At 29.7% G+C, this 27,185-nt stretch overlaps 1 protein-coding gene across 1 annotated transcript in view; it reads left to right on the top strand.

Moving 5' to 3' along the window:
- Positions 1-27,185, top strand: part of LOC100168787 (ankyrin repeat and death domain-containing protein 1A-like) — a 104,582-nt gene that overhangs the window by 46,953 nt on the left and 30,444 nt on the right. The window contains exons 4-6 of the mRNA XM_029487485.1: positions 10,256-10,354; positions 11,632-11,730; positions 23,892-24,095. Coding sequence (XP_029343345.1) covers positions 10,256-10,354; positions 11,632-11,730; positions 23,892-24,095 — 402 coding nt within the window. The remainder of the gene's footprint in view (positions 1-10,255; positions 10,355-11,631; positions 11,731-23,891; positions 24,096-27,185) is intronic.

Here is a 27,185-nt window from a genome sequence, read left to right as displayed (position 1 = left end):
TTCTTCATATTTTTTCCCAAATATTTCGAAAATAGTTTAAAAATAGATAATTGGGATTAACAACCAGCTATCACTCAAATGACCCTGTGTTATACTATCATTATCATATTAAGTCATAATATTATTACACGGAGTTCTTTAAGAGGACGCTATACCCGCATGCGTTGTCTTCGTCTTACAAGCGTACAACATGGCAAAAAACTGTTTTGCGCGAAACAAAACCACTCCCTTGGTATTTATAGTAGAATTACAAAAATTCCACAATACATAGGAAACAAATTTTTCTGTGACGTAGCGTTTTTATTTTTTTTATAGCATGAATAAAATTAAAGTTATCAATTTAAGAATAATATAATTTTTTTGGTTTTTTTCATTTAATTATTAAAAATTATTGGAGAATGCTATAAAAAAACCTAACCTAGACCTAATAGCATATTAGAATCATTTTAACATTTAAATTCTAATAGAACGCATTGCCATGACTATTCTCCCAGCGTCAGTGCATGTTGCATGTCTCATGCCTGCATTACTGCTACTAGTGCTACTGCAACCAGCGTTAATTGGAGCGATATAGCAAGATAATTATGACATACCCTTTGCTATTTACACTATATTATAATATAATACCTATAATATGTCAAGCAGTCAACCACCTACCCACACACCCGGACCCACCCCAAAATCATGTGTATCCGTCAATACACTTGAGGTATAGGATAGCCGCCACTGAATTTGTGGATTGAACTTACAACTGTTTAGAATTTGTCCGAAAGCGATCGAACAGAATGCGAATAGCTATGTGAACTTGGCCTGTTGTACAAGTGTTTAAGAATTCGGAAATTGAATTTACAATTATATACAACTGTTTGTAACAATAATGTGGCAGGGAGCCAACTTGATGTAGCTTTGTTTTTTTTTATGAATTGTATTATATTAAAACAATTATGATGACACGGCGTCTTAGATAGGCAATTTCGCTACATTACTGTCGTGCGTCCGTTTCTCTTTTTTTGATCAACATTTACAAGACGAAAACTCAATATAGGTATTATCAAAGATAACCTGAACCATAACACAATAGATATTATCATTAAAAACGTGTTACAAAATTATGATTGCATTAAATTCTACTCCACCCACCTAAACAGGATTTCTCTTTACACTTTTATATTATAATATATTATATTTTATAGTAACTCCTAAAAACAATCTCTAAAATTTTCGTTAAAATCGGTAGTGATTTTTGGGTTTATAGGCAAAAATTATATAGAAGAATCATTTTATAAATAAACTCTAGTATAAATTATTTTAAGATATAATTTGTTTATTCGAGACAATTCGATGCATACTTTTACCTCATCTACCCGAGTAACCATATTGGCAACCATTTATATAAAAATAAATAATATTTTCTACTATAATAGGTACAATTTACAATAATTTTATTATAATCTATAGACTGAAACCAATGGCAACTATTTATAAATAAAAATAAAATTTCCAATTTGAATTCGAAGATTCCTGTTTGAGCCCGTCTTTAAAAGGCGTATTTCGAAAATTCTTTTCTTATTGCACATCTAGATCGTCGAAAGAACTAAAATTCAAAATTTCAATTACGTACGTTTTGTAGTTTCTGAGATTAAGCGGCGATCAGTGAGTGAGTGGCATGTGGATTTTATATATTATATGGATATGTATTATGTATAAAAAAAACATCAGTTTCACGAGCACTGAATCCAATCCGGGGCATCCATATCACATTTCCAGACTACCCGATTTCAACTCATAGGCAGTTCCAGAACAACCGGAGCCAACGGGTTCTCAGAACTGCTCCTGGCAGTTATTAAAACACTTTTACATTTGTCCGAATATACTTTGGTGCCAGAGTACGTGCTTCCAAGAAATATTATATAATAAATATAAATATAAATATATCATATTATTATATCATCCATGTTGTAGTCTGTAATGAAGATAATATATTTCTGTTGCGGTAATTTTACACTTGGGCATTCGTAATATTATTCACGAACGTTCCTTGTACACGAATCGTGTATAATACGACAATAATATGAAACATGTATGCTGAACACGTTTTAAAATAAGAATCAACGGTGGTTAAGATATTATTAATATTATGTACGTCTGTTATCCACCACTAGCATTACAATAATATAATATATATAATATTGTATGGTCAAAAAAGTTGGATTTGAATATTTTATATTACATTTACGATTTATTTTCAATCAGCTATCGCTGACGATACTGATGTATACTTATCGTATTCTATCTAAACGAGATAGTAACCCATATATTATGTACAGGGGCGGACTTACTATTTTTCCGCCCCTAGGCGTTACAACACTAGCGCCCCGTACATTGGCGTGCTCCCACGGAGAGGGGGGATATTATTCCATGAAATAAAACAAAACTATAAAAATTGTTTTATTTAATACTTCTTCTTGTTTGGCCAATTTTTCTTGTCTTATTTTTTTAAACTGGTGCCCACCTTTTTACTGGACATGTTTAATCTTTAATATTGTAATTGATGTTTTTTTATAGGTAGCCAGTTAGGTACTAATTAAAGTGGTGAGCACTCTAGTTTCTATAATCGTAATCGATTAGCAGATTTCTGAGCACTAAGCAGTATGCACTATGCCGGAGACGGGCGACAGTGCCAGCGTCGCGCGTCTTCGCAATGTTTATTATTATTAAGTACTTTATCAAGACATCTGATTTCCAGTATTCTAGGAATAGACTAGTTTGGTGGCCACACGCCCGCGCACCCTTATTGTGGTGCCTGATGCGTGGTGAGGCGGGTCATTCCAGTTAATATCAATTAATTTACTTGATAAGCACTGTGCGAGCTGTCCTCCACCTAGCTATAGTAGAGTAGCTACACACAATGTAATCGGCGGCCCGAGGCAGTATATTTGACTGCCTTGGCTGGCGTTTTGCGCATGCGCTATACACATTATTGTATGTGTTGACGCCGCACACCCGTATACCACCTCCCATGTATTAACATAGGCAAAGCCGGCAACTGCCTCGTGCCCTCGTCGAGTGTCGATGACGAACCTCTAGCGGTGGCAGCGCCGCGCAGCGCGCGCTGGTCGTAGGATTACACTCAAACGACAAGGTTATGATGTTATATTATAGCTTATAAATTAAAACGTTACTGCGACGTGACCCTTTCTCCAGTTTCATGCAAATCGTATACAAAAAAAAAATAGTATAAAATATAAATTTAGGTAAATATAATTATGAAATTATGAAAAACTAAAAAGTAAAAATTAACTAAAAAATTGCGCCCCAAAAAATATTGCGCCCTAGGCACATGCCTTGGTGGCCTATGGGTAAATCCGTCCCTGATTATGTGAAAAAGATATGTTTTATTAAATTCTGTGGATAAGAACAACATGGCTTAAATTCAATATTCTACTGATTGTTTCTATCAAAATTCTTGAATTCTTTTCTCATGCATTATTTCAATGTTATTATTTTGAAGATTGTTTTCACTTACTTTCGTAGATTTATTTTAGTATGGGTGTATTGGTATATGTTAGGTAAGGTTAGTTGTTTGTTGTGTTAAAATATGTCGTTATACATCGTTAAAAATGTTAATAAAAAAATATGTATCAGCTATATTAGATTTATAGTAAACAATACATTTGTTTCTTTATAGCATTTACTGTATTCAAGTACTTTATATGTGATATTATTTGATATTTTATATCTAATAATATCATGATATATTTTTTTTATTTATAACGATACTTCATTAACTTGTCAATGCGATTTTTAAATTTATTTTGAACTAAATATCCGATAACCGTTTTATTTCTAAAATAATAAAAGTCCGATAATATGAACATTTTTATATTATCATCATATTTGGCTTATATTGTATATACTTTATACTTCTAGAATAATATAAAAGTACCGACTTACATTTTAATAAACGAAAAACAATATGTCACCACTTTCAAACAACTTTAAAATATATATTTTTATTTGTTTTCTAAACTCGAAGTTTTTCAATACCTACTTTATTCTTATTTTATAGATCCTCCATAGAACAAAGGAACTATTGATTTTAACAAAAATGAGGCTCAAATACTGGGCTGATAAATGATAATCGAGAAAATTTATATAATAGTTCCGTGGTAATTTTTATTTTCATTTGACACTTTTTTTCGTTTAGTCAAAAAACTCCAAATATAAAAATTATCATTATGCATACGATTTTGTAAGTTTGTGGTGCTTTGAAGACATAACTTTTCAATTTATTCAATTGCTTCTCTGTAAATGTAAGAAAAAACAACTGCTATGCAAAAGTTAATAAAAGAAAAAAATGAGGATTTAACAGAATATTGCTAGATAATTGATTTTTACATGTGATGGATTATCCGATTATACAACACTGTGTTACGCCAGATGATCGAAATGAGATGAGTGATCAAATATACAGCCACCGTGTCCCATCCAGATTTTCATTTAACATTTAAATAATTTCACAAATCAATTTTTATTGAAAGTATAATTGAAGTTTTTAATCAAATAATAGCATTGTTTTCTGCATGTGCAATAAATAATTCTCTACTCGTGATATTCCATTAACTCGTAAACTAAAAATAAAGATGTACACTATTTTCGTGTTCAATAATTCAAAAAGCTTAAAATACCTACGTAATTTATAAGGTAAAATAATACGGTGGTATATCGGAATATAAGTAGTTGTACGTGTCATTAATTCTCTACCGTGCTATCTTTATAGGTATGAGTAACAAAATAAATCACAGTTAAAATATACAAAACGTAATGAAACGATCACGTTACGTTAAACTTTCTTTGTATTCCTAAGTAACATTGTTTAATAAATGTATACCTGTAAATAGGGGCAATAGTATACTTACTCTATGTAATGGCTACTATTTGATATTATATGTCATTAATCAATAGTTTAATTACAGTTCACGTGTTTCGGAAACACATAAACCAAATGAAACGGTTCACTCAGTATAGGTATCTACCTATAATACAGCGGCAACTGTGCCCAAAAGATTTCGTCACTTATAAACAAATGTATATTATATCGTATGATGTCGTGAATTACGGTGGCGACCAACTTCTTTAAACTTGGTTCACTTCTAATTAAAAATAATCCACAGAGTGCATTGAGAACTTAATATTTTCAGCTAAATTGTCATGTACGACTTTAGAGTACCGCTGTGTTGTACTACACATCCTTGTATACATTAATTGGTATCGTCCTAAGTTTTTAGCCATTATGTGTGTGTATGTGTGTGTGTGTGTGTGTGTGAATATGCTTCTGCTAAACATGGCTTAAAAAAGACGTGTAAGGTGAGTAAAAAATAATCAAAAACAACAATTTCAATTACCTAGGTAAATATTCGCCGTGATTTGCCGGTAGTACTTAATTTGACGGTCGATCGTACGCACTTTATAAACGCTCGGCATGAATAGGGATCGTGGGTCTGTTATTCGTGCTAAGTAACCGGTGTTTCACCTCGTAGGTATTCAAAGCGCGTCCGCCACCACCGAAAATGAATTCAACGATATAAATAAATGTCTTAGTTGAATTTTGGCCGGCAGTTTGAGTTTGCAATTCTCATAATCGTACGGTGTATAACGGAATCGTTTATGTAAATGTAAGAAATAAACTTTTTCGTATCATACCTTACCTAGCCCTCTTATAGGTACTGGGATGAGCCTTTATTGCTATTTCGTATAATCTGATAGAAACATGACATCAGACACGAAACTTAAGATAAACAAATATGTACCCATCTCCATTATTTTACAAAAATATTAAATATTTCGTAACAAATATGTATAATATTATATTAAATAGTTCAGTACACTTGTTTTTATTTATTGTACTCTGAACGGTTAGATTGAAAAAATATGATTTCAAGAAAATAATGATTAGAAATAAATACTTAATCCGATGGATAATGTTGAAATTTCAGAAAATAAACATAATATATAATATTTAAATTATTTTTTTCTAAAATCTGAGGACAGAATAATAAATTGGTAAGTACATAATTGAAATGAGTACTTGGTTCATTATAACTATTGTTTTTCTGAAGAGCAGAAATCAAATCGTAGGGAATTTTATATTTTTAAAATAACAAAATAAGCAATAACCACCATATAAACGGTTTATAAGCTGAAAAATAATTTTGGATATTAACTAATGAAATTATTAGTATACTATGTAAAACTTTCAATACTTATAAATTATAATTCATAGTAATAATACTAATAGTTCACCTTCAAATTCTGCTTAAATATGCAAATTTATGGATTTTATGGACAGTGAAAAACAACAGTATGTTATGAGTAAAGATGAGAAGTTATAGGAGGTAAAATTGGCAAAATATGCACAAAAAAAACGAAAATATGCCAAAAAATGTAACAAAATAAGCAGACAATTTTTTATATTATTAATAACTAATTATTATACAGTTAAATATTTACAATTTTTGCATAACTTCTATTATTAAATAATTTTACAGCATTTTATAAGTGCTGTAGGTATAACGGTAAACCTTTAATCACCATTAAATTTGGTCTCACAAATTTTACAAAATAAAATATCGCCATCTGTAAAAAACACATTTTCACCAAATTCTGTAACGTATTTCTTTAAACTATGAACTTTCGGTATTTTAAATAAATGAAATACTAAACGACAGAACGAACACACAAATAATAACGAGAGCATAAACGATTGACGACGGTAGACGATTTTATATTTGACAGTCGTGAAAGGAAAAATAATCGCGTTAAGATTATTGAATTATAATAGATAAGATAAAAAAAACAGTCTCTTGATAACAATTTATATTCTATTAAATTTAAATTTAAGTACTAATAAACGTATAATAGATACGTTAGTACCTAAATAATAATAAATATACATTTTACATTTTAAGTTTGAACTCTGTATTATTGGAAAAACTGGGTTTGTGTTCAATTACTGTTTTATTGGATAAATTTAACGAAAATAAATACAAATTTACTAGAAATGTATTTATATTATCGAAAAATCATCAATATTATATTTTTGAAAAAAAATCCAATATATGCAAAAATATGCAGCATTAAAATACCAAATTTGATTTAATTAGGATCTAGAACAGATTTTTAGCTCACCTAGCTATAAATAAAAGATACACAAAAAAATATGCAACTCCTATAACTTCTCATCCCTAGTTGAGGTGTTTCTATGCAAAACGTGTTATCTCCATTTTCAATAAAATCGAGTTATACATCGATTCTTATAGAAAAAATGGTGATAAATCGATTAAAACTGTTATTTTTTGTCAAAAAGTAATATTTCCCAGCTGAAATTAAGCATAAACATTTACTTTTTTTTCAAAACGTGTTATTTCCAATAGATTTTTTTTAAAGCGTTCTGTATCCACTTTCTTTCAAAACGTGCTATTTCCTGTACTAAATCATATAGGTCATACTTTTCATTTTTTTCCAAAATGTAGTATATCCATAATTTAATTCGTAACGTGTTATTTCTATTTTACATAAAAACGTGTTATTACCCATGTTATTGATATAGCAATTAAACTACATTTAATTCAAAACGGGCTAATGCCAAAATGGTTTGGTCCTTTAAAATTAAAATTATTTCATTAATTTGTATTAAAATATGATGTTGTTTAGTACAAAACCAATAATTATAAATAGAAAAATTATATTAAAATAAAAAAAAAAAAATTACATGATAAGCCCATCCATATCCACATGATTGTAATTTCCCGCCAAAGTTCATGATAGCTTCTTTGTGATAGTACTAATAGCTGTGTTAACGTGTTAATAATTAAAATTAATAATACCATATTTCGGATTATTTCCATGACAAAGATAATATAGGTAGGTACTTTAAAATGTAATTATATTCATTTATCATGGATATTACCTACTAACTCCTATAAAAAAATATTTGAACTATTAGAAGCTATATTGCAATCTAAGCAAGCCAAGCTTATGGCGAATAATATACAATAATACATCACTAATAAGTATGACCTCATAAGGAACCTTGTATGTTCATATACTAAATTTTAAATTTAACAAAGCTGTTTTATTAAATTTAATAAAAATAAATATTTTCCACGTGCTTATTATATAGTTTAGTTGTTAATTGTTATCATGATTCATTGCATTTTGTGAAGAATTAAAGTGAGGAATACTCATTAATTTTTACATTTTTTTTTGATATTTGTAGGTATATATATTATTATATTTAAATATTTTTACTATCATACATTATTATATATTTAGTATGATCTCATGAAGAACCATCTATAATCATATACTGAATTTTAAATGTAACAAGGCTGTTTTATTGAGTTTGATATAAATAAATATTTTCCACGTGCTTATTGTATATCTAAAACATATTCAAACTGTTACGTCTTGATGTCAAATATAAAAAAAAAATTATTGTAATATTTTTATAAAATCTATACAAAATTAAAATAATGGAAATAATACGTTTTGAAAAAAACTTACAAAACGAACTATAACCATATTTTTTTTTTGGAAATGACACGTTTTGCAGAAAATCAAAACAAAAAAACTTAAAAAAAATGATCAAATAATTTAATATTTTTTATTTCTCAGTTTCCTTTTCTAAAAATAAATATTTAATTTTTAAATGTTACCCATAAGTCCTAACTTGTCCGGTTCGTTTGTAACAGAAAATCACTATTCCTGAAAAAAACAGTTTTTGGAAATAACACGTTTTGCATAGATCAGTTATGAGATTACCAAGATAATACATATTATTATGGGTTAATAGTTTAAATAATTTAGTACTAAATATTCACATAATAATATGAAAAATGGTCATATCATAAATGGTACATTTTTCCGTCGATAACTATACATTTTTAATAATTAACTTACTCAAAATGTTTTTCATTTTTACCTGTATATACCTTTTATAATATTATGGTATTCAATAAATTCTATGAAATGCATTAAGTGGTTTTTATTTTAATTGTAAGTACTTATATGTCGTGGATTTATTATCGTGCTGTTTATGCTGTTTATTTTTAATAAAGTAAAAATAAAAAGATGGGGAAAATTCAACCTTATAGGTTTTAGTGTCTAACTTACCTTGGATAATCTGGGATAAAAGTAAACTATATAGCATTTGACATTTTTCTCTAAACCTTTGTGGTTTTGAGAGACGCGTTAGAGTCTTAAAACCGTTTCACGGATGTGCTGGTTTTCAGTTTATGGGCAATGATTTTATCTTTTATATACTTCTTTCCTTTTCTTTTATTATTATTTAAGCTAATAAAACCCGAAGATCCGTTTAAGAAATTACTTACAGATATATGTTTACTAATTACAATTAATAATGTAATAAATTGTTTTATAGCATATAATTATATGTGAATATTACCTACTTATTTTGAATAAGTGGTATGAAAATGAATTTGCTGAATTGTTACTTGAAACGAAGTACTTGTATTCTACAATGGTATATATGTATGATATTATAATATGCTCGTGAACATCATTAATTACATTTTTTTTTTAAAGAAAATTATCTTTATTTTTGATAAGTTCAAATGTACTCAAGTAATGTACTATAAGTTAATAATGTACGGTTAATTATAAGACGTAACGAAAAACAAAGAAAAACACGTGAATGGAAGTCACTCAATTGAGACACCTAATGGTTTTATATTATTTAAATGTTCAGGTCATGGCATCTCTGCAGTTATATCACCGTTTGCGACGTTAGGTTGGTTTTCGAGAAGTGTTTTGGTAGGTTGATACAGTTAAGCTGGTTGAAATCGGATTGAAATTTTTAATCAAAATAATGTTCGTAAAAATGTGTACTTAGCTGTTTAGTTGATTGAACATATTTTGAGGTCGGATTTTAGGGTTTCGTTTGAAATGAACCAAGAAGTTCGTACTGGATTAAGCGAAGGCAGATATTTTGGAAAACTTGTATGGTTCTTTTATTGGTGTTCTTAGCAGCACCCTAGATGGCAATACCATAGTGGTTGTAACTTGTAGGACATCATTGTTTAATAAATAAAATGTGTAACTACAGCGCAATTAACGCTGCATTATAAATTAGGTGCACTTAGTTTTATTTAAATTTTGGTTACAAGAAACCTGTCTAGGTTTGATTTAGTTGAATATCCTAATCACGTACAATAATATTTTATTTTACTTGCAGTATGGCAGAGCTCCTATTCACTGGGCATCTTCAAGAGGAAATACTGAAATTATGGAGATGCTAATAAATGCGAAGTGTGATATTGAAGCCAAAGACAAAGTAATTATACATATATTATACACAATCATCTGTAGATAATATTTAAATTCTAAATGATATAATTTATTATAATTTATAACAAATAATAATGTAGAATATACAAAGGGTACACACATTCCAATTTCTAATTAGCATATGTTTATTTACTTTATTTAGTTATGTTTTGAATATTTTAAATTTCATTTTGCACTATAAATGCCATAATCAGATAGCTATATATTATTATTATAAAATATTAATACTTTTATTTTATGACAATGTATTTTGCCGCTAAATGATCCTGATGACACATTTGAATAAATTTCAAATTAAAATATATTTGTTTCATAATGGTATTGAAACCAAATTAAAATAGAGTAAACCAGATTAGATTTTGTAATTTAAATCATAAAATAAACTGGAAAGATTGACGTTAATGCCACTGATTCCACTCTGTTTATTTTCTGTTATTGCAAATTCAATAGCTGACAACAACTTTTTGTATTTAAATTTGAATTAAGTATCGAGTGTTTTTTACTGATAGAAATGTAATTGAAAGCACGCGATACTAGGTAGTTAAATACGTTATAATTATATTATTTAACTCCGTTAATGGTATACTAAATATCTCACTGAAATCTACACTAACTACGGGTTATAAAAATAATTACAGTTTTTTTTTATTTATAATAATTAATAAGTAGGAGGTTTCTAGTGTTTCTATACTAATGAAGTGTACTGTAACCGTTTGTAATTTAATTTAATGATTCGGATGACGTTATACCTATTGTTGCATGCCAAAAATATATATTATTCTGTGGGTACTGGCTAAAAAATTTTCAAAACAATAATTTAATATGATATAGGTACCTGAGATACCTACCCTTAATATTAATAATATCATTGTACACAACGTTTAAGCTCTTTTTCGACATTAATAATATCATTCTATTATATCCGGTCGTGTTTTCGGTGAACAATTTGCACGCAAACTTTGTAACTGTAACAAAAGTATATAATAATAATAATAATAATAATAATAATAATATATTATCTGCCTGATAATGGTAAATCTTAAACCGTCGGTCGTGTACGCATTGTTGTCCTATACATTTTACAAAAATGTTTTTTTTTTTTTTTGACTATTACGACGTTACGAAGACTCTGCTCGGCGCATGTTCACCTCTAATAATATATTATTATTATGAGAGCGCTGAACGTTTCCATTAAAACCTTATTTTGTATAGGTACCTACGTGTGAAATTTTTAATTAAATGGTCGTTTAAATAATGTTTCAGTACGGGATGCGTCCGATATTAATGGCAGCATGGCATGGCCACACGGATGCTGTCCAGATGCTTATCAACTACGGAGCGAGTGTGAACACAATAAATAAGGTGATATTCAATAATAGCAATGATGACGATAGTAATAATGATAATAGTAATAACAAAAATGTTCATAATAATAATAGTGTGTCGGATAGGACGAAACTATTTACGAAAGTATTGTACATATATATGCACTCGCGGTCGTATTAGGGACCGCTCTAAAAATTTCGACTTTTTCCATCTGAATAATAATAAACAAAATTCAAGTAAAAATTGTTATTTTTTTTCTATTCCGGAGCTATAAATTATTACTTTTGAATTTAATAATGCCAACCGGTGTCTACCTTTTTTACCTTCCGTTATTTATTTATTTATTATTAAGGTGCCTTACGTTTCAAACTATTTTCTGAATCGACCTTATAGTGCGCGGCCTAGCGTCGTTAGCATGTTTTTTTTATTTACTTTTCAGTCGGGACCCATATTCATGACGTATTCAAACTTGTAATATTCCCTGTATCCCACATGTTAACACAGCTGTAAAAGAAATAACATTTTATACCGAAACTCGACATTATAATCGTCATGATATTTCACTTCCGAATAGTTCAATGTTTAAATTCTGTGAACGTACTAAAATTATTATTGTTATCTGCATTTAAATTTTTTTTTTTTTTACTGATGCACGTAGTCAAATTTTGAATGATTAAACAAATCTCATTAAAAATGCGTTTTAATCTACAAAAACATAAATCTGAAAAATGACATGACGTTGTGAAAACCGTTTTCATACACGATTGAAATACGTGATGTTGGGTATTTTATATTTATATTTTTTCAACAAATTATAAAACAAAAATGTCGAGGCTAACATTTTTTATATTTATTTCATTTGTTTCTATATGTTGTAATAATAGTTGGAACAAATTATTAGATATCACACAAAACGTAAATATGTTTTTCCATTAAATTATTTCCAATAGGTTTGTTTTCAAAGCCACGATTATAGTTTTCTCGTTAAAAATGACCTCACACCTTTTAAATATTCCTAAAAACTACAGCGACTTCTATGTTATGCAAAGTTACTCCTATTTTTTTTATCGTCCCACGTAGAAACTAGTGTTTAAAATGTAATCATTTAATTTCGATGACTCTAGGCCAAAAAATAATAATATTAACTGATGATAACAAGAATTTTACGTTGGTAAATGGTAATGTAGCATAAGGTGAAAACCGGTCAGTTGGTCAGGTATTATTTAAATGTGATTATACGTTAAAGCGTTGTATTAAAATAAAAATAATCAATATGATTAATAAAATATTCAAATCCTACTAAGTTTAAAAAAAAAATCTAAAGTTTGTCATTAAAATATTCAACAACCATATAATTATAACGTAAAAACTCAGTAAATATATCTTTCTACTTTTTCGTTGCGAATAGTTTTTACATAAAATTGTGGGTGCGGGTCAAAGAGCTTGAAAATTTAATACAAGGCTCCTAATATACGACGTAACGTCGATAACGTCAGGAGAAGGAATGTAGAGGTTATATGATATATGAGATGGAGATTTGTTTGGTTTCAAAATATTGGAATCATGATAGATTTCTTACAGAATTAATAGAAAAATGTGAGTCGCAGAGTAGTGTTGTAAATGTGTGTTGAAATCATTAAAATGAATCATTAAAACTATTTATTAGTTGTAAAAATTATAAAATATACAATGAGTTTGAAAAAAAGTGTAATCGTGTATAATGTATCATTTTATGTTTTAATAGTACGTATAGAATAATCTTGAATTAAAAACATCAAAATAATGCAATAATAAAATGGAAAATATTTTACATATTAATTTGTAATTAATGAAATATTATACTTGGTTCTTTTGGTTATGCAAGAGAACCTCAATAAAATAATATAATGGTACTTCGATATAATATTTGTCTTAGAGTGTCTATATTATATTCTTAGTTGACGTGAATGTAAAAGTGGTTCAAGTGTCATTATATTTTCAAGCTTTTGAGTGTTGGTTGACTTTATTCATTTCAGTAAAGCCAAGACCCACTTCGTTTTAATGGTAATGACAGATGAATTTTCTTTTCGTTATCAACACTATTTCTGTAAGATTAAAATATGTCATCCAATCCTTTTAGAATATCTCATACTTTTAACTAAAGTTTCAATAATGCTAAACTCCCAAACGTTAGTTTTAAATTAATATTTTAAAAAGGAAAAGTTAATTCGTGGAATAATAAAATATTGTAACATTTAAGTTTTTATATTAAATAATGTTTGTTTATTATTGTATGATTATATAAATAATAAATGTATAAGCTCTGCAATAAAAACATTTTTTATTCAATAATCCAACTAAATATATTAATTAGTTTTAGGTATTTTTTAGATGCTAAGCTAAGCAATTAATGTATTGGTTTTACGATGATGACGTGTGTATTTATGTAATTTTATTGTGAGCACTAAAAATGCTTAAATCATAATCTATTTTAGTACTCTCTGGTAGAAAATTGGATATGGTACTCTGGGGAGTTAAAAGTACACATTTCTAACACAATTAAAAAAAATATATATATTGAAAAACCATTAAATTTACTAGAAGCGTTTTTGACAAAATCGATTTGTTTATTTTGTTAGAATTTAAAAATTAATAACTGCAGAGACTTTAAAATATTCATAATATAAATTTTAAAAATATATTGGCTCTTTTTATGCTATTTATAGGCATTTAATATTCAACTTAAAAAAAAATTGGATTTATATATGATAAAATTTTTGTTTGTAAATAAAATAGCTCGAAAGTATAACTCAAGAATACTCATAATTTTTTCTTATAATAGCCACCACTTTTTTTTGTAAGCGTTTGAATTTCAAATTTTAACGAAATTCGTCAAATTGAGAAATTGTTTATATTATTATACATACAATTTTACCTAAGGTTTGAAAATTTAGTATAAGGTTTCTTATACATTTTTATCGTAAGAGTTAAGAATAAAGTATAGCCCAAGTACATTTGAAAGATTTAAGACTGTTCATAAATCTAATGTTCTATGTAATTGGGTATTTATAAAAAAAACAACAAATTTGCTTTATAGTTTATACGATTTCGGCGAATTTGTTATAGTTCAAAAAATATTAATCTCGGAATCTTGGAAATATTCCACTGTAACTTAAATAATAATTTTTTCTACTTAAAGAATTATTTAAAATATTTCGGCTATAAAAAAAGCGTTTTATAAGAATTTGAAATCATCGATTGTTTTAAAAATATTTTATGAAGTTATATAAGGCTTGAAAATGTAGTACAAGGTTTATAAATTGTTCCTACTGCACGTTAACAATATCGGAAATACATGTAATTACACAATTATTTTTATAGACATTCGAAATTGAATTATTGATAAAATTGGATAGTTAAACGTAAATTATCATTCTTCCCTTATCGGTTTTAGTTATTGCGATTTGTCATATTATATGAAAAATTTTTTTGAATACACTGTAGACTTTGGGATTTTTAAACAATTTTGATTATTTTTAAACTATTTATACCTCGTACCTATTCACACCTTTGTATGGTACGTCAGTTTAAATAAATTATAAGATGTGTTAATAACAACTAATAATACTGTACGACACAATGTATTGTAGAATATACGTTTTGTTTTTACGAACAATTAGGTCAACATCACTTAGTATAATTATTAAAATATAGGCTGACAGAACGTTTCTGCAGCTCAGAATCGTTTTTTGTTGTACAATGATTTATCATTAAATTTAAATTTAATACATCTCCAATACGGTTACATACTCAATGACGAGTTATACTTTACACCGCCTATATAAGTATATGCATACAGCAGAGCGACTTTTCCGGTTTTTTTTATGATATTGCATTAATTGTCAGCTGGTTATATTCCTTTTTAATTTAATAAAACAACTGAGTATTATTTATTATAACACGATCAATACCTAACCCGTATTGACCATCGTTCATCGTACTATCCGAACAAATACAATTTGATTTATTATAATAAATTAAAAATTAATATCATATATTATAATGTAGGTATATAGCTGCAAACCAGATACATCATGTATAATATAAATAATAGGCATAATAATCATCAGAAAAATTTGCTTTATTAATTATTGGCTAAAAAAAAATATTTTTAGTGATAAAATCCTTTATTTCTCAAATGCGCTAACCAAACGATTGCGAAAAATGTTATTTTACACATATTTGATCTTCATATGCGTCTCACGTGGATTTCTTATCTCCGTATTTCATGCATGCGACGCATAGCTAATTTACTTTTCGTCGGGTCAACACTAATGGTTATTTGTCAATATTAAAAGTTATTTTTCCATACTTAAATTGAATGAATACAATATTGACAGCTGTACTGTAGAGATTTTGTTTTCACACCGTAATTTAAAAAATATAATTATATTGTATTTGTATATCATACATATTATTATGTCATATAAGGTTTATTATAATTTATAAATATTTTAATTAAATACCATAATATCGTAAAAGAAAAATGTAAAGAAAAATCTCAATAATATTTCATTGACAATATTCTAATCTTAGATTCTGATTGGAACGATGAATGTTGATTTTACAATGATGTATTTATGATTATTTTGTGTGTCTGTGTACACGATAAGTAGTCGAAATAATGGTTAGATTTTCAACTTCAGTATCTTGTCCGATAGGAAAATGAATCTATTTGGTACGTTGGGAAGTTTAAAATATTCCCATTAGTGTTCAAAAGCGACTGAAAAACAAACAAAAAATTAGGGAAAAACGGGAGTTTTTAACCAAAATCGCATTTTGGTGTAATTCTAAAAAAAATTACCGTATATATATGCAATTTTCACTGGTGGTTTATATTCGCATTTTCTATATACACGATACAATTTTTCGAATTATTTGTATTTGTTTTGAACTGTTTACGAACATTTTCAGTTTCCAATATTATCAGTTTTTTTCTATAAATGTCAATAAAATATAATAAAATTTATTAGTTGGGTAAATAAGCTTGAAAATTTAATACAAGGCTCCTACTGTATTGTTATAATGACAATTGGAAAATATGAAAAATTCATAGTCACAATTTTTTTTTATAAGCATTTAAAGTTCAAATCTTGACAAAATACGTACTAATCACAAAAATGTACAAATTATTTGTTGGAAATTCATAAACGTTTTTTTTTAAATCTAAAATTAGAAAATGCAATACAAGATTCCTCATAAGTTTGTCTACCTTTATCAAAAAGTCTACAAGAAAGTCATATTACATTTTTATGAACGTTTGAAGTCAATATTTTTACAAGATTAGATATTCACTCAATTTCTCATGTAGCGATTTTCGTATTTTGTTGTTATCAGAAACGAAATCCACAGACACTTGAAATTTATATCATATGTTTATTATATTAATTCCTATAATTGATACAATTTTAAAAATATTTTGACTCGTTTTGAGCTGACATTTTCAATTTTCAATTTTTTTAGTTTATTTTCTATAAATGTAAATAAAATTGTATTCGTTGGGTCAAAATTTCTGAAAATAATAATACAAGGTTTCTGATATATTGTTGCTTTAGCAGTTGAAAAATATTAAAAATACATAGGCATATTTTTTTTTAATAAGAATTTAAAGATCGAATTTCGACAAATTTTATCAAATTTAAAATTGAATAATTATTTTGTAGTCAAATATGTATAAAATGTTCAACTTGTATAGCTAAGGATTGAAAATTTAAATCAAGGTTCCACATAAATATGTTATAAATTTTAATTTATAAATTATTTTATTCACAATTTTATAATTAAATATACTTAGTAATATAATAAGATAACTGGAAGTCTTCGCACAGAATAGTTTATCTTCTACAATGATATTACCTATATCATTGAATTAAAATTTATCACCATCGATTACAGTGACCCACTATTGTAATGGAGCGAAACCCTTCCCACATTTTTATTTTATCAAGCTGGGTTGTAGAGTAAAATAAGACAAAAAAGTATTTTTGGATATCAAAATCACATTGATTTTTCCGTTTTTTATTTAAAATTTATAAGTTACAATGATGGTTCGACAATATATTTTTATATACTAAACATGACCACTCCACGACAACATGATTTGTACTTAAAATTAACAACATTCTGTAAAAATATCTTGTAAATATAATTTTAAATATAGAAATAATAATCATTATAACTGTGCAAAAAAAGTTTGTAGATTTGAAATCTAGACTTCATTATCTTAATTGTGTCACAATGTGATATGATTCCGATTGCGCTGAAACCAGTAGAATTTTAAGGACATTATATTATTCTTAATTGTTCATAAAAATGATTGTTAGATTATGATTTAATTGTGATTATTTGATATTTTCAACCTGGCTGGAAGCCAAATAGTTTACTGCCCATAATGTAAACCAGATAAATAACACTACTATTACTTATTGATTCTGGGTAACCAATAATCTGTTGACAACCATTATTAATTGTTTAGCACTTTAACAAGTCTCTTAAATATTTCCGTTTTATAATTTTTTTACCCCGCCGTTTGTTTGACATTACTCGGAAATGAATTTAAAAACGTCATAAGATGCTGGAAACCGTCGCGTCCGAATCAATGCGTCCTCCACGTAATGTGACTCGCTAGACTTGGCCGTCTACAGTTGGAAGATCTCTGTGGCTGCCAGCCTGCCGCCATTGCGGGCACTGTTCCAGTCATCTCTGGTGATGAAAATGTACTCACCCGCGTGTACTGCAAACTGCCTATATCAATGATTGCCGGATCAACCACGGTGTCAGATATTCCTGTAGAGATGCAGGACGTCGTCACACCAGACTCCTTGCGAACTCCACTTAATGTCCTTTTAACGATTAACGCGATAGACTAGGCCGTCGGCAATAGGAGGATCTCCGCGGCTCTCAGGCTGTTCCCCTTGCGACGAGAACAGTTCCGGTCGTTCCCGGAGCTCAGGGTTCAGTCGCCTCTGTATGGTGATGCAAAGACTATCTCACCGGAACTCCCACAGACGCCTGAACTGCGGTCCAATTGTCCAAAATCCATGTGGAAAAGGACGAGACGGTTTGTCTGGAAGCGTCTCGTGAACGTGGCGCGCAGGATATGTTTCTGCCAAAGCTTCGAGGACGTGGAATGAGATTTGCAAAGTTACCTGCACCGTGGTCGCGGCTGTGTTACCTGGTAACCGCCGTGGTCGGCCGCTCGCCAATCTGCAGCAGTTTATGGCGTACCCCGGTTGTTCCAGGCTGGTCGAAACGCGCCGCCCGTTGTATATATTCTTCTGACTCCGTTTTATTCGAGTTAGTCATATGGCGTGCGCTTGCCCATTTAACGGTTTTTTGTTACGTAAATGCAGCGTGCTCTGCGTAAGTACAGTGCCACCTCGTGCAGTTTTGTCCACCCTTCGTCACGCTCCATTTTGTTAAGCCGCCTGTGCCATATTAATAGTATATAATACATTTTGTTTCCGTTTACGGTCATGTTTTGTTAAGTCGTCGTCCTGACGATATATAGAGTCGTAGACGACGCGTCGCGCTTTTAACGTGTTAACGTTTAATTATCGTTATGTCAGTCTGCGTGCCCCGTTTTCCGCTCACGTAAATCGCGTGTACCCTACCGCCGCCGGCTTGTTACCGCGTGTTTTGTCCACTATGCCACAGTGAGATATGCCGTCACCTTTTCCAGCAAGGAACAGTCAGTGTTTGATCCCCTTGCAGTTATAATATTATATAATAATTGTTTTGTACGTACTTATTTTTTTGTAATTATATTATACCTTTGTGGAGCTATCCACAAAGCAGTAACTCAAAAATACGATCAGGAAACGATAAAACAATTTTCAACACTAAATTAGTCCATAGAGTAAAAATATTTTTTTTTTAAACATTAAGGATATGGTATGTTATTGTATTTTTCAAGAGGAAACTATTGAATACAAACATAAAAATGTCTGGATACATTTTTATGGGTTTTGATGAATTTACTGCATATTATGTTAAATATTATTATTGTCCTTAAGCGTACTGAACAATTCTAAGAATCTGAACTTGGATACCTGATATTGTTAAAGGATAAAAAAGGGATAAGCGTGCTCGGTGAATCACTCTGTATATGATATTTTCAGCAAACAAATTGTTTATGTCGCGCGTTACGCATGCGTATTATAATAATACATTGTCGTTTCGTATTTAGTATATGGAAAAGATAAAAATTTTACGCCGGTGAATAATGTTCGTGTCAGACCATATTATAAACGCGTCGTTTTTTGACAAATAGGTCGTAGATTGATCGGTTAAATGGAACTAACCACACCGTGCGAGTCATCAAAACTCTATACATTAGGTATACAGGGTGCAAGAGAGACCATACACCGCGGCTTAAAGTAACACGCGGGTTCACATTATTTCGCAGTGTCCCCGTAATAAAAATCTATATTTTCATGCACGCGTGTCCTATAAAAAAAAAAATGACTGTATAGTTAAGTCGTATACCTATGTAATATTATTATTATATTATATTATACGCTGCGCTGATGCTGAATATCATAATAATATTATATTCATAATCTGCAATAAAGTCGAACACACATAATATTATTACTATTATTATTATAATATTCTCGTGGGTACGAAATGAACGCGGTGTGTGCTGATGACGAACTCATAAAGCCGAAACGTTATAGTATTTTATATATAAATAATATAAAAAAAAATGTGCCACGTACAATATTATAACGCTGCAGGTTTGTTTCCCCTTTCTACTGAGTCTAGCAATAACGATACCGTAGTACGTGGTGCATAAATTCCACGATGTTTAAAAACGTGGTCGATTCGCATTAGTAATATTATGTAAATAGTGCAATGGCTGCCTGCTGCATAATCACCATTAGCTTCCCCCCCCCCCCCCCTCAGAGTAGTTGCAACAATAGTAAGTTGCATAATTAACGCTTTTATGTAGTACAACAGCAGTAAAATGGATAGTACAGATGTCAAGACAGTGACCCTTAATTTATGTCCGTCTTTAATATTAGAACACGTTTCTTCGTAATATGTTTACAATGAAAATTGTGTTTACGACTTTGGCCTTCGGCTTTCAGCTGTCTATTACACGTATATAATTCTAAGTTTAAAACCACCACCACAAATGACGTGACATCACTCGAGTAAAAACCATTAAAAGCAGCGCACTGATAATGGTCTATACCTCTACCTACCAACATGAAGTAAAGTCGAACACACCCTCGTGGTAGATGTACGCACGTACTATATTATATCGTTTAATTTGTTACACAAAACTATGATAAATTATTAACAATGTACGGTAGTCGACAAGCATTTAATTTCAATTTCATTCATAAACGATACACCCCTGGGTATTATTGTTCGATGTGTACATAATATTATAATATTCAAATGATAATAACATAATGTAGGACATTCACGAAGACGTGAATATAGGCGGTAGAATTTCAACACTGGCCGTGAACATTTATATAACCAATTAATAATAAATTTAGCGAATTATACGATACCAAATTGAAATCAAGTGTGCACAAATTCTCAGGCTGCAGTTGTAGGTATGAAAATATGGCATTATAAAATTTGTTTTTCTCGTTGGATGCGCACGGTTTTCTAACGTTGCAGAATTTATATAATTTTATATCAAGCAAGTTGTACGTGGCACATTAGTGCACCACACTTCCTATTCAAAGTATAATCTCTCTCGCGCGAAATATGGGATTTGTTAACAAATTCGGATTAATCTGTTTATTTTCCGCCCATGTGCTTATTGTTTGTAAATACAAAATATATAACTTATATAACATAACTTTTAACCCCACATAAATATAAATTTGAGGGAGAAAATAACGAATTCGAAAATTAATTTGTGTATTATAATATTATACAATATGTTTTTTTATTATTATTATTATTTGACTTGATATTTAATTAAAATTGTTTAAAATACATATAAAAGGACTTTAATGTATTTAATAATACTTTGGGCTTCTGCGCCGGTATTTTCGAAAAATAAATAAATATTTATAAAATGTAAACATTTTAAAGTGTTACATGTATATAATATTAAAGTTGAACAGGAAAATTGTACACGTCATCCCTGGTGTTGATAACAGAGTCACCAGGTCAATCTTAATTTAGTTTGAACTCGGAATTATTATGATATTATTACAAGCAACAACAACACTAACTGTCAGTGTTGCGATTTGTGATCATATTATAATTTATATACCTACCTATTAGGTTTACAGAATATCCGATCGGGCGATTGGTGACTATTGTACCTATACTGGCGAGCATAAATTAAAACTAAACCTAGATTACGGCGCCTAGTCCTCGGGGCATCCGTGGTCCGTGATGGTAATGGAAGCACGGTTGGTACATAAATCCGACACAGTGATGCATAATACAGAATGCATGTATAATGCGGCGGTCCATAAAATATAAATTTAGACGGTACGGATGACGCTCTCAGGACAAAAAAAAACCAGCGAAACTCGTTGTTATACGTACATAGGTTAGGTTGTGGATTTAGGATGTCCAGAAGATAGAAAAACGAGTAATTTTTCCATTCAAAAATAATTTCATTACCCACACTACATTAGGACCCATCGGTGCAACCCGGCCGTGTGGATAGAAACGTCCAATCTTTTATATATTTCATGTATTTAGTGACGGATTCTGATATAAATGTTATGATACGCACACTGGGGAGTAACACGAGTTATAGCTGGTATAATATTATATATTATTATACGAACTGATTATAAAATATTTTGTAAACATACAATATATATATATTTTTTAATGCATTTATTTATACTTCCATTATACGCGTAATACAGTTGGGCTAATAATTAGCCGCTAATTCTTATCGGAGTCGATAAAATGTATTCTCCACCCAAAAAGTTTTAAAAACGATAATATTATTATGCCTCGTTTAAAATTTTCATTTACAGCTATAGAGTTCCGTTACAATATTTACTTTCATAAATCTCATAAGGTACTTTTGTACCTCTCTCTTATATCTATACATCCAACCTAGATTTATACAGTATTTAAACATTTCACGATCAATTTCATGTTGGTGTAAAAATAACAAGAATGTTAAAACACCTGTGAATAATATACTTATACTTTTCCATGGTAAAATAAATATATTATACCAACAGATTTATGAATAAAAAATGTTAATTTACTTAATAGGATACAAAATATGCTTAAGCTCTAAAAACTTTACAGATTAAAATATTTTATAAAACTAAAAAAATACAATGTTGAGGGAACCATTTATTAAATATAACATTTTTGAATTTTAACACTTAAAAACATACTATGAATTGTTAATTTTTTAAGAAGTCAATTTAAATTTCAAACACAATTTAATTTCATAACAACTAACGTCTAACAGTGATAATCAACACAACTACCGTTGTTGACTTAAAATACTATATTATTCAAAACAATCCCTGAAAACAAATAAAATAATTCTTTTCATAAAACAATTTAATATTATTCTGTTTCTACTTTAGCATAATATCAAACAAAAAAAGTAGATAATATTAAATTTATATTTGTACTTCACAGAGATACTCGAATATAAAGTGTATACATTATAATAATGTAATTTATCCGCCAAGTACCAATGAAATGCTTGTACTTTTTATAACAGCTATAGCTATTTACTGTCTATATTTTTTAGACTATTAACTATTTAGAGCTATGTTTATTAAATATACACGATTTAAATGTTTTGATTATTTACACACACGTTTATAATATTATAGAACCAGAGTTTAGTTAAACTCTTAAAAAGAATATATTTTAATAGGTACAAATTATTCGATTACCACTTGGTGGAATTACGATGACGACTATAAATTATTGTCTATAAATACTTATATTATACATCTATTCGAAGAGTGGTTGAGCTGACTTTATTGCTATTGTGAATTTATTACACACGTAGTATAGAAACTATAAAGTCATAACTCATATTATTAGTATACATTTTTTCCTAAAACCGGAAAATATTTTATTTTAATAATCCGAAGACCATATTATCATAGTTAATATCGGGCATTATAATGTTTGCGAAAGTTTTTTAATATTTAATACGGATGTCACGATATTATTTTCCACAGAAACAATACACGCTGCTGATGTGCGCGGCGAGAAACAACCGTCTGTCGGTCGTCAACTTCCTGTTGGACACCATCGAGGACGTCGGACTGGATGCGTTCGACACGGACCATCAGACGGCACTCCATCACGCGGCGATCGCAGGTCACACGCACGTGGTCCGGAGGCTAGTGCACGCCGGAGCCAACACAAGTACCACGAACAAGGTATAAAAAAATTGTCTTAACCTCAGACCCTTTGGAATCTCAATGCGTCGCGTGAAGTTCCTGGTGCAGTTTTCACTCTGTTACACTTATACATCGAAGCACCCCCTCCCTTACCCACGGCATCCACTGCACCTTGTTAAAAACTTTATTCGTGCAAACAATCTGATTTCTTCTACTGGGTCAATGTGTCAAGGTTTTTATTAATGTTTTACTCTTTTAAAATGCAACTTATAATTTATTATATGTTGTGTTTATATTGTTTTTTTTTTTTTTGATCTTAAGTCCGGAATCTATGGCCATTAGCTGTATTAGTTTTGTACGTTTTTAATGTCTGTAGGGGACACACACACGTGTGTGTTGGGGTTGGCAGAATTTTTGATTGGGCACCCGTAGGTATCTGTCATACCCGGGTGGGGGATGGTGCAGGCATTTGTTCTCCGGACACCGTGACTTGCCCGAAGAAAAATGCCGCCCGTGACCAAGGAATCGAGCCGGCGTCGGCTGCGTCGCAACCGACGCCTTAGACTTTCGGCCACTCGGTCCCCCGTTTATATTGTTATAGTTTCGTAAAACCCTATTTTCTTATACATATTTTACAACAACCAGGATTTAGAAATGGGTTCAGTGGTGAGGGGCGAGGGGCCACCCACCGGCCACCACCATCAGACTTACATGTATTTGCAAATAAGATTACCCATTTATTTAAAAAAAAAACTTATATTTACTTATACAATAACCAATAATGATATATCAATACATTAATATTGTAGCTAGCCTATCAATGGTTTCTTTATATGAATCGTCAATAAATAAATTATGAGAACAATAATATTATGTGATATTTTTGTAATTAAAAATGATCTAAGAAAATATTTGTACGATATACCATAATATACATAGGCGCAATTTCAATAAAAAAAACTCAGGGTGCTTAAGCTTTGCATTTTCTGGGCATTTAAATTAAATTATAACTATGAGGCATTTATGACTTTTGAGCAAAAATGTTATATGACAACTTAACATTGAATACTTATAGTGTATTTGGTACATTTTATAAAAATTAATACAATAGTCAATTTTAATTTATTAAAAATTAAAAACAACTTTTTATATTTTATTCAAAACATATGATAAATAAATATTAGTATACAAGGTGTAACAGAAATACTTGACGAAAAAATAATGACGCTACTTAAACGTATGACAAAAATTGTTAAGATTATAAATTATGATTAGTAAATAATTTAAGAATTAATATAATCATGTCAGCAAATTCCCAAAAAAAAAATATTTTTAAAAAAGTTATTATAATAACTTACGTATACGTTCCAAATTCATTTAATCAAAAAAATATTGATATTTCAAAAATTTTAAAAAATAAATTTTTGACTTCGATAAATGTTTTTACTATCAAAATGGTTATTATAATCAGATTCACAAATTTTGAATATATCCAAACAAATTTAAATCAAATTTAAAATTTTTTATTTTCAATGTTAAAAAATAAAAATATTTTGCGTGTAGCGCAAGTGACTATAAAATGTATATAAAAAAACATTTTGATTATTGATTAGAATTTAGAACAAAAGTTATTCCAAAAGTCAGTTGTATCTGTTACATCCTGTATAGGATTAGCATATTATACTATAGTATGCTGCATGGTATTATATATATTATATAATACCATACGGCATACACGATCACACAGATTATCGGGAACTTAAAACTCATAAGTGAACACCAACTGACAAATGATTCGTACATCGTAATAATTAGGTTTTTGTCCAAATTAGATATGAGCACGGGAATGTTTATATTAGTAAATATACTGGCGATACTATTGTCGTAGCGCTGAGTCACTGCTGAACGTGATAACTGATAATAATATAACCGACCACAACGATCGGGTTTAGTAGAGATATATCTTAACCGTGGTAGAGGCATTAGAAAATAATGATTAATATTCTAAATAGATTTTAATTCGATAAAATAACAATTGTCGAGTTCATTGTTTCGTTCATTATACTCTGATACAGTGATAACCTCATGTCTGATAATAAACTGTTTTTGATTTTTTTTTGTTGTTGTTAGGAGATGGTTAGATGCATAAACACATAAATTATTAGAGAGTGCTAATTTTAAAATCAGGGATGCTAATACCCCCTAAGCCCTCCCTATTTGCGCCTATGATAATATACACGTTTTAAATAAATGAATCCTTTCAGATCTTCACTCTGGCCCTGTGTCTGTAACCGTATATTGTAAGGTAGGTATTATATGCGTATGCGTTATCCTCTACACCAGTATAATCGACCAATACGGTTTGATAACAGTTACATCGTTACGAGATAATAATATCATCGAGTTCAATAATTTCGTCCCTTAAACAAACATAACGTGAGACGCTATACAGAAAGTTAATGCTCTGAGTGGTGGCGCCCACTTTAGCCGTCACGGTCGCTATATGCTTCACTCCTTACATCGTTGTCCTTAGTTTTTATTTTCGACCATGGTTGAGTGACAAACACAGAGACAAAAGACGTTTTGCAAAATTAAGTACCTAGGTATTAGTCCTCCGACGAATCTTACGAGTGGCTAATGTGGATCGAAATACTCTCAAATACATAATATTATCCATATAGTCGTCATCGTCGTTGTTGATTTGTATTTCACTCAAATGCGGTTGATTTAAAAACGTCGGTCCCGCAAGCTCAACAATTTAACACTACGCCTGCTGTATTAATTTTGAAAAATATTCTCTAGATGACGAGAAGTGAACCGGCACAAATAAATTAATGACCGCAAATGGTACGAAAAAGTTATAGCGACCGCAAAATAATATACCTATGCATCACGGTACAACACAGATTTTCCGTTGCGGTTGTAACGGTTCGTATCGCTATTATATTATTATCTCCGTTCGGTGGACCTCTGCGCGCATTTCTCTACGTTGTTTAGTATCGTAACTGATGAGTTCGGTATATTTTATACTATATCCTGGTCACTAAACTTAATGATTCGCGTAGAAAAGTCATGAAACTGATGGATATTAAAATAACTTATCCGATCGAAAAAAAAAAATAATGGCTA

Source organism: Acyrthosiphon pisum, chromosome A1 (genome assembly GCF_005508785.2).
Source record: "Acyrthosiphon pisum isolate AL4f chromosome A1, pea_aphid_22Mar2018_4r6ur, whole genome shotgun sequence".
Classification (NCBI taxonomy): domain Eukaryota; kingdom Metazoa; phylum Arthropoda; class Insecta; order Hemiptera; family Aphididae; genus Acyrthosiphon; species Acyrthosiphon pisum.
Note: the sequence above shows the minus strand (reverse complement) of the source record. Positions and strands in the feature narration are given on the sequence as shown.